General features: G+C 47.4%; 3 protein-coding genes across 5 annotated transcripts; 2 read left to right on the forward strand and 1 right to left on the reverse strand.

Annotated features, from left to right (window-relative positions):
- The first annotated feature begins 624 nt into the window (after positions 1-624).
- LOC131891456 (GPI transamidase component PIG-T-like) lies at positions 625-3262 on the forward strand. Its single transcript, XM_059241041.1, has 3 exons — positions 625-1361; positions 1577-1849; positions 1941-3262. Exons 1-3 carry the CDS (start codon positions 938-940, stop codon positions 3155-3157), a joined length of 1914 nt encoding a protein of 637 aa, XP_059097024.1. The 5' UTR covers positions 625-937; the 3' UTR covers positions 3158-3262.
- A 47-nt stretch (positions 3263-3309) lies between these two features.
- Positions 3310-4194, forward strand: LOC131892246 (uncharacterized). Its single transcript, XM_059242035.1, has 2 exons — positions 3310-3684; positions 3766-4194. Exons 1-2 carry the CDS (start codon positions 3310-3312, stop codon positions 4027-4029), a joined length of 639 nt encoding a protein of 212 aa, XP_059098018.1. The 3' UTR covers positions 4030-4194.
- Positions 4122-7832, reverse strand: LOC131891457 (flagellar calcium-binding protein-like). Of its 3 annotated transcripts, none has more exons than XM_059241044.1 (4): positions 7638-7832; positions 4922-5072; positions 4636-4835; positions 4122-4533 (listed from the first exon to the last, which is right to left on the reverse strand). In XM_059241044.1, exons 2-4 carry the CDS (start codon positions 5060-5062, stop codon positions 4320-4322), a joined length of 555 nt encoding a protein of 184 aa, XP_059097027.1. In that variant the 5' UTR covers positions 5063-5072; positions 7638-7832; the 3' UTR covers positions 4122-4319. The 3 variants fall into 3 exon arrangements, with proteins under 3 accessions (XP_059097027.1, XP_059097025.1, XP_059097028.1); XM_059241042.1 differs by lacking the exon at positions 7638-7832 and adding an exon at positions 5841-6142; XM_059241045.1 differs by lacking the exon at positions 7638-7832 and adding an exon at positions 5159-5261.
- Between the last annotated feature and the right edge of the window lie 1876 nt (positions 7833-9708).

Below are 9708 nucleotides of genomic sequence, written 5' to 3' on the forward strand. Positions count from 1 at the left end.
GGAAACCTCCCGACCAGAAATTGAAGAAAAAAATAGTCACGCTATCTAAGTCACGCAGATTCACCCGCCATAGACCTTTAAATTATAGGGATGAACATGACAAGTTTTACGGGGTAGCTCAAGGATGTTGTAGACAGAAGAATCCTCGTCACCTCTTTTTTCCATGATTCAAATTTTCAGTTGTCCAATTTGAGGTCTAGCTAAACGGGGGGATACAACATGGATGATCAAAGAAATTTGACTTGCGTGAATAAAATTTATGAGTGGGAGGAATTCGTGTAAAGTTCCAAAGTATATTTGATGTCAGTGGTTGCCAGAAGCATCAAAGCACTCCTTGACAGAGAGTGAAAGGTGTTTGAATCACTATTGAGCGAGTAAGAGCCAACTATTGCGCGATGATTCCTGAATTCCAATGTCAATAATCTTGAAATATATACAATTCAATAAGTGAAAACTGGAGTGTAATGGCTGGAAATGATCAGCAGTAGCCTCGTTGACAGGAGGGAGCGTGAAAATTGATCCAAAGTAAGGCCTACATCACAGTTTCAGCCCCGTTGAGACCTCCATGGTATAATATACCTACGTAGTTTTGAGTGTTTTGCGTCAGCTTGGCCACGCTCTTTTCCCTCGCCAATGTTTGTGTACAAAACAGTACAAAACGAGCCAACCAAGTCGGGAGTTGAGAGTTGATTGGTTGGTTGGGATAAGGACCATAGGACTAATGGCCTGGGCGGTGTGGACTTGGCATCATCGGGACTTAGAAACCGGGATTCATTGATCGTGTGTCACTCCCTCACTCACTGGCTTATTGTGGCTGATTGCGTTTCAAGACGCGGTTGCAGACGAGGCCAAAGCGCGGCCTGACTTTGGCCCCATTGACAGCGGCGTCCCACCCTCCCGACATCCATCCTAGATCGCATCGCTCCGATCAGCCCTCATGCCGGCTGGCCGGCCACTTCCATCCGCGGGCCAGGGTACGCCGGGGCCGTGTCTCCTGGCCGCCCTGATGGGGGTCACGTTGTGGGCGGCGGGGCAGGCGGCGACCGTCCCGTCCGGCTCGACCGAGTCATTTCATGAAGAGGCCTTGTTCAAGCCGTTGGCCAACGGTCAGGTGTTAGTCCATTTTCGCTTCACCACCCTTAAGGCCGACCCGGGCCAAGATGCGGCTGGACGCCACTTCCGATTGTTCCCGCGCTCCATGGCCGAATTGATGGCGGCCCATGATCTGCGCGAACTGGACCTGAGTCTGAGTCGCGGGGTATGGCGCGAAGCCGCCATGGGATATCACCCGCGACTCTGGGGCTCGCCGCCCGGGGCGCGCGTCCAAGCCTGGTTTGAGCCGGAGAGCCCGCCCGCCCCAGGTAATTTCACCCCGTGCTGACCAGCCATGTCACGACCCACCCTCAAAAGATAAAGGCGGCTCCCAATGATGGATGATGGATGGGTGGAAGAAAAGGCAGGGCGTGTCATCCATCATTGGACGTTGTTTTCAGAGTGCACTCATCCCGGATGAAAGAATGTACCCCTCAGTCGACTATACCGTAGGCCAATAATGAACTTTGGGGGCTCCCTCTAGATCATGTCGTCCAGGCGGATTCGGTGGCGCGCCGTTGGGACCGGCTGACCAACGCGCTCTCGGGTCAATTGTGCGCCTCGCTCAATTTCTTTGACGCCACGAGCACGCTATGTCCGCGCTTCAGCTTTCAGCCGGCCGGGATCTCGCCCCTGGATCATCCCTGGGAGAACAACGCCAGCGCCCACTTCCAATTGGGCTACTTGCCCCGCGAGAATGTTTGCACGGAAAACCTGACTCCATGGAAAAAGCTCCTGCCCTGTCAGTCCAAACGCGGTAAGTAGCCACCCGTCCTGGTCCGGGTGGCCTTGACTAGCCGTCTCATACAGCCCAGTAATAACAAGTCTTGGAACATATGCTCCATTAGGCTTGGCCTCGTTACTCCACGCTGCGCCCATTCACCGCACCAATCATCATTCGCTCGGGTTGTCGTTAAGACACGTGTGTCCCTCTGGGGTGGCCCATTGCTCTCACCCGCTGTTGGAGCTGGTCCAAGATGTCACGCTTGTCTTTCGACCCCATCAAATGCCTGAGAATGCGCGTGATGACTCCGCTAGCGCCTGGTCCATCCGCAGCTTGTTCGGCATCGGACTCACGTCGGCCTGTCCCATGGCCGAGTCGAGTCAGCTCCTATTCGATGTTACCGACGACCTCTACCACTTGCAATGGCCCGAAGGCGTGCCCGATCGCGTGTACGAGGCGGATGGCCGTCGAGTGCGTGCCGTCCACTTAGACCACCTCTTGGAACGTGGCTCGTCCAATGTGATTGCCAACTACCGGCAACCCGTCATCTACGGACTCATTCCGGCCCCTCGACTGCACGCCCACCGCTACGTCGTAGGTCATGGTCAAGCTCAGGGCGGAATCGTGACCAAGATCACCAATCGGCATTCGGAGCCATTGGCCGTCGTATTTCTAGACGTGATTCCCTGGTATCTCCGCACTTATTTCCACACCCTCCGCATTCAAACCGACCAGGGAATGACGATCCGGCCACATCGCGTCGATTTCTCACCGGCCCGCGATCGCGATCGGCCTTACGTACTCGAGGTGGTGCTCACACTCCCGCCCCAAAGCGTCAGCCAGATCTCGATCGACTTTGAAAAGTCCATTCTCAAATGGCTCGAGTATCCGCCCGACGCCAATCACGGCTTCTACGTGAGTTCGGCGCTTATCACGGCGGTGCTGCCGGATCGGCGGAACTTCACGCATATCGGTCGCTACTACAGCACTTATGACCAATGGCTGGAATCGTTCTCGATAACCTCGTCCAATGCCAGCACTGCGGAGCCTCGGAGCGACCGGGTGGTCCGGATCTTCACCGAAAGTCTCCTCATCAATCTACCCACCCCGGATTTCTCGATGCCCTACAATGTGATTTGTTTGGCGTGTACAGTGGTGGCTTTGGCCTTTGGTCCGCTGCATAATATCACAACCAAAGATTTGCGTTTGGATGTGGGTCCCGAGCCCGAGGGAATCGTCCAACGCGTGAAAGCGAAAGTCACGGGCATTTTAGGACGGAGCCAACCCTTGAGCCCCCCGACCCCGGCAGAAACCGACCCAACACTCGAGGAGCGTCAATGAATGAACGAAATCGCCACATTTCTTTTTGCAGTTGCCTCTGTTGTATATATATGTACGAATTCAAATGAAAAACATGAAACCATTTTGTGCTGTGATGAAGAATGACACCGTTGTCTTCGTTGTCCTTGATTTGTGCCTGATTACAGATCGTCATGTCGGCTCGAGGGCGGGGACAGAGGATTTTGAAAAGGAAGCGGGACGACGAATTGCCCGGGCCCGTGGACCCCTTCCAACCCGGAGCCATTGTTTGGGTTCATCTGGGGCCCTCCTACGGACATTGGCCAGCCACAATGCGGGACGAGTCCCAAATTCCCACCCTCAAAGACGAGAACATCAATTCGAGTAACATTGAAATGTTCGAGACTGAGAAAATCGTCCGAGCAGGTCACCAAGAGCGAGCTCGGACGTTTCCAGCCGCCAGGAAATTCGTAAAGTTCTTCGACGACGATCCGTTCGAAACATACCCTGTCCCTGATGAAAGTCAATTGAAACCATACATTTGCGCCGAGAAGCTAAACCTAATACGGGTAAGAAAGGAGTGTCCCCCCCCCCATATCCTAAAAGGTGGCAAGGCCCATATTCTCTTGTAGGGAACCCTTTCATTCCAGCAAGGAATCGAGAAATTCTCTATCGAAAGAGACAATTGTCTTCTGGACAACGCCACGCGACGCGATCAGTTCATCAAGGACGTAGAAATGGCCGAGGTGCTTAGTATGGACTGTGATCCAAAAGTGGCTGAACTGCTGGGAGAAATGGTGTTCTTGGATCAGCCCTCGGCAGAAATGCCCACCCCTTCTCCTGCTCCTAGTCAAGTCGAAACCAAGGCAAAGAGGGGGAAAAGACGATTTGCATCCGTCAAGAAACGGAAATAGCGAGATAGCGGATCAAGAGAGGCCGAAAAGACTCACGCGGGCCTTTGAATTGGACTTGTTCAATTTTGAACATTGATTGATTGACCTGTTGAAACTGGGGTGCTGTTCCTTGTATTTCATCACATATGCAGTACCTTGCCAATACACTTACAATTTAAAGCTGAAGTTGACGAGTAAAAGTGACACTCAGTAGTAGAAGTATTAAGAGTAATATGTATGCTTGCAAAGATGCGGGATTGGCAGGTGTTGGACTGACCATCGTGATCCGGGTGGGACTCGCAAGAAAACATTCAAGGGTCGATGTCATCCTCTAGATCAAGATTCTTCTCCAAGGCCCAATCCACGAACTCCGAGAACAAGATCTGTCCGCCTCCGTTTTTGTCGATGGCATCGAACTCGGCCTCCATGTCGTCCACATCGCCCACCCATTTCTTTATAGTGTCCTTGATCTTGTCGTCGCAGAACTCTTCCTTGGACACGCGGTTGTCATCGCCAGTGTCGATTCTGAAAGCCATCAAGGAGATCGTAAATCCAAGCGATCTCAACTACAGTAGCGATCAGCGGTCTCAGATACTGTAGTAATCGGTGATCATCAATCAACCATACCTGGCAAAGGCTTGGAAGTACTCAAAGTTCTGTCTCAAAGTCTGGAGAAAGAGGCGGAACTCGCGAAACTCCAAATAGTCGGGTCCATACTTATCATCGCCTTGAGAGGCCTTTTTGGCGAAATGAAAGGCTCGATTGACGGCCGGCTTGCAATTGAAGACCTCCTCAATTCCCAAGACGTCGCGAACGCCGCGATCCACCTATGGAAAAAATGCCAGAATATTGAAGTAGTAGGTGTGCACACTAATGATGATGGTGGAAATTACGGCTTCTTCATTTACATTACCTCGGCGAGGGAAAGATATCCATTATCGTTGGGATCAAACTCCTTGAAGAGAGTCCTCCGCTTCTCTTTTGCTTCATCAGTTCGCTCGAATGGTAGCTTCTCATTAATGGTCTCCCAATCAATATCGGTGGCTTCGACCATTTTTGAGGATCTGCGTGCATTTGAACAAGATTAATGAACGAGGAACTTTATGAAATCCAGAATGTCTGGCCCTGATTACGATTATTCTTCTTTTACCCCGTTGCGATTCTAGCTTTGGCACCTTTCTAGATGTGTTTGAAAGTGAGAAGGAGCTGCTTAATCTAGATTCTGAAACGGACTGAAGTAGTTCCAGAGGAGACCAACCACTCCCTTATTTTCTCGTTCTAGCTCTCAAAACAGAGGACGGACGACCTCAGACAACGTTTTTTTAGAGCAAAATTCGAGGGAGGAGGCCCACTATTTCTGCACACACACACACCCTCATCCTCCACGCTACCGCATGACCTGCAACAGGAGGAGCAGACAGAGCAATGGTATGGTCCCTACTCTAGCTTCTATTCTCCTCTCGATCTCGTGGGATTCTTTAATTCTCGATTTTCGGGTTTGGACACGAAAAGGAGTTGCCGTATAAATTTCTTCTTGACAAGAATTGAATAAGCAAATCAACTATGTCTGCAAGTAGTGTTTGCCGTTCACAACATCGTTGATCAACCTGTCAGCGGTTTTGAAAGTGGTTCATCCTCACGCTAAACCGCACGTCTCCATAGCCACGTTCCCAAGTTCCCACATAAAATGTGAATGGTTTTTTTCCTGATCATATGGAAGCTGGTAGAGCCAGCAAGTGAATGGTTTTTTTCCTGATCATATGGAAGCTGGTAGAGCCAGCAACCACCGCCTTGGTGGTAGTTTAGGTATTACAAAATGCAATCACAGTTACCGCTCAGAGTTGGTTGAATTGGCCGTCGTCACGTGGTTCTCGTGAGTGTCGACTCCTGAACACGGCAAAAACGAGCACATTTCGCGAAATGATAGAGGATAAGGATGGATCAAGGTAAAGACAGATCTGTTCGTGATCTTTACACCGGTGGTTTCAGGACGATAATTTCCAGGACAACCAATCGGTCGAGATGGCCGGAAACGGAGGGTGTTGGACTAAGAGAGAGTTACAAAGAAAGAAAGCTGCCTCGAGATGAATTACCATTCTGGTCGACGTGGCACAGGAAGGACATTAAGAAGAAGGCATAGGAGGAAAAACATGTGCATGTCCATTGGATTTGAGTAGAATACCTGGATTCTCGAAGAGAGAGAAACAGGGAAAAGCCCGAATAAAGAGGGCCTTTTATTGGAATTGAACGGTGTTCTGTAGTGCTAAGGCGAATCCGGACTCAAGTCCAAGGGCACTCGAGTTTTTTACTCGAATCGAGCCAAATTGACCGAACTCGAGTTCGGACTCGATTTTTCTCCTTCATGTTTTCGTTAGATTACCTCAGAAAAGAGGCTTGTATTCAATATGAATTGACCATGTAAGATAGAAGAGGACTCGTCGAATCTTTTAGGACGAGTCCCGCAAAAAGTGGTGGAATAACAAAGAAATCGCTCCCTGTGATGTGATGGACTCGTCCCAGCATTAGTGTTCACGCAATAAGTCCGGCCACAAAAGAGACCGAGAAAGATAATTACAAGTCGCGGTCAAGAACTTTCACTTTCACACATTTCTGGTCGCCTATAGATCGATTCAAAGTCAGTTGATTTTTCCAGTGAAATGCTGTACTGGTGTGCCCATTTTTTAAATCAATATACAATTTCCACCCCCTTTGCCTTTTTCACGTTGTGGCAACCCAAGGATTCGAAAACAGGTACAAGATCTCCATGGGCAATCAGAATATGATTAATTATTTCAAGAAAACTACCAAGTATGAGCCGAAGTACGGAGTATCGTTAAATTGATGCCTCAATATCTTGATGATTATAACAATTTCCAAAAAGGAAACGAGTACAGGGATAAGGCAAGTGAAGTGAAGCAACCCTGATGAAACAACTGAATTAGACGATATTTCTTGTTATTCAACCTAGACGAACATAAGTTGATTTGCAAAGTTAATTGATCTCTCCCTCGTACGACCCGATCAACAAGACAAAGTAACTGAAGAGCTTTTTCCCATCCCAAGCAAGGTATGAGACTACTCTAGCCCTACGGTGGAAAAGTTGCTTTCATCGTATTAGGAGGGCATACCGTGGAACTTGAAGCTCGACGACCTTTATCGATTACACACGAATGAATGACGAACTTTCCAATAACGAGTTATGCAAAATTCAGAACCACCTCAGGTCTCCTATATCGGGGGCCACCTCATTTCAAGCTAGCTTTAAGTTTTTCCCACCATGCCGATCCAATCACTTGTTCTTATGAATGGCATCCTTTGAAGCATACGTTCAAATTATAGAGCCGTACCTGGAGACGTTTTCAACTTGAAATAGATTAGCACCGTGTCCTTTCCCTGTATCCTAGGATGCTTCAGTAAAACAAAACCACTTATTGCTCTTTCTTGTTATTTAAAATGGGTGTATGTTGAGGATGAGACAAAACTTGCAACAACAATTCACCGAGATAAAACACGAAATACAAAAGGTCGCTGAGGCTCAATACTACAATTCCCCCGATTGGGCGCGACTTGCGTGATCGAAAGATCAAAAATATCACAAGACAATACAACCTTGGATGAAGTTAACTTACATGTCTAGGGGGGCTCGTTTGTCAGTGAAATGAATGAAACGGATAGAGTTGTGAGAGGCTGGAGACTTGTTGCTCTCAGCGTTGTTATTTCACCGATTATGAATTGGTAGGGCCACGGAGACCAGAAGAGCGCTATGTCGGACACCCTATGCAGAGCAAGCGAACCGATCGAGTGTATCTCCTTTCCGGTGGTGACAAAGCACCCACCCATCGCCTTAATCCGCCCTTCTACTGTCGATCGTTGCTGCCACCGCGCTCCTTGCATTTGTTGAATACACGCTAGCTAGCTCAGGCCGAAGTCCGAGGCACAGTGTTGTCCGAGGCCTTGCGTTTAGCATGTTCGTCACATGGAAAAGGCAGAATTTGGCAGGCCCACTCTGCCTTTCTTATCTCATAATGTCCTCCAGAATCATAGAAAGTTTACAAGCCTTTGCCTCAATGCAAAGTGGCAGTTTTCAACTTAAACCGCACTCCCTTAAAAAGAAGCCATAGATGCATTATTCAAACATGAGGTGAGCACAGATTGGCATCGGTAACTAATTCAAAACCAATCAATTGCTGCAATTGATCGCTTTGAACTAAATTCATAAAAAAAGAATGAAGAAATGAGAGTTCCCGTCAATATCCAAAAGGAGTCAAACTGTTGTGATTAGAAACAATTTGGTACAAGATAAAAAGATTAATTGTACCATTCATCAATTTTTCTTGATCTATGGATGTCTTGAAACTGCCTCAGACATTTGCGCTGTTGTGTTCAACCCACATTCATCTTTTCTAAGACTTTGCACGCTCTTGTCAAGATGATTTTCAATAGACAAATATTAAATTTACATTCCAGATCAACCCTACATTCAAGGACTCAAATTCATGGGTAGACCAAATATCATATAAAGATTCAAAGGTAATAAATAGACGAATTATAACCTTTCACTTGAATAGTACTCGGGATTATATTCCCTGTAGCGGTTAGAAAGCCTCCTTGGGACAATAAAGGCCTTTTTTTCAATGATTCAACTCTTTCTTTATTTTTCTTATTGTATTCCTCCCGTTCGTCGGAGAAAAGGAAGTGGCAAAAACTTTGTCACTGTCCCTAACCTCGCCAACCCCGTCTACAGAGATGTCCATCCCCGAAAGACAATGCACTTTGTGGCTTTGGGTTGAGACTTTAAGGGTTATTAATATCGTGTTAGGTTAGGTAAGGTTAGATTAGGTTTGTTTAGGTCAGGTTAAGTTTCAAAAAAGTAGCACCGCCAACTAATCGGTGGAGAATAACGTTTACCCTTGGGGTGTCTGTGATGACTTGCTATTTGCCATTTTCCCTTCAGTACTAGTGTAACCGCTACACGCCTTGGGTTGCATTGACTTAGTTTATCTCCTAATAGGAACAAACGCACTTGGTATTTCTAGTGGTTTAATTCGCGTTTTTTTAGGAATGCAACTTCAACTTAATCCTTTCATAACCTCGTGGTCTTTCACAAACACCACAAATTGAACAAACAGCGTGACCATGAACAAATGATCCTGTAACGGAAAGTAAAATGCCGCCACACTAGTAACCTAGGATGAGTCAATGAACAGCTTGTTCATTATTCGGACATTTAGGCAAGTGCTGGTACCAGCAAACAAACTTGCCTGCCAATTCCAGTGATGCAAAATTGGCGTTTCAAACTGGTTTTAACGAAGCTGACCTTTACCCATACAGCAATTTGAAATAAGGGTCAGCCTCTTAAAAACGTGTTTGAAGTCCGAAACTTGCATCACTGACACTGGTACCAACAAACAAACGAACCTGCCAGAGCTTGCCTAAACGTCCACATATGAATTGGTATAAATGTTGATACTATACTATACGTGTTCAAGTAAAATTTCCTAATATAGCTATTGCTTTGTAGAGGGCGCAATCCAGCATAGTGACATCTAGTGGTCTTTGGACAAACTATTTAAGAATGGGCGTCGCCGAACTGGCAGAGGAAATTAAAGGGAAGGGTGGTTGACAGTCGGCAAAAATGATGGTGAAGTGTGAATCATTATCTGAGAGGGTGAATTTTAATTAGGAACTGTACAAAGCATT

Source organism: Tigriopus californicus, chromosome 12 (genome assembly GCF_007210705.1).
Source record: "Tigriopus californicus strain San Diego chromosome 12, Tcal_SD_v2.1, whole genome shotgun sequence".
NCBI classification, from domain to species: domain Eukaryota; kingdom Metazoa; phylum Arthropoda; class Copepoda; order Harpacticoida; family Harpacticidae; genus Tigriopus; species Tigriopus californicus.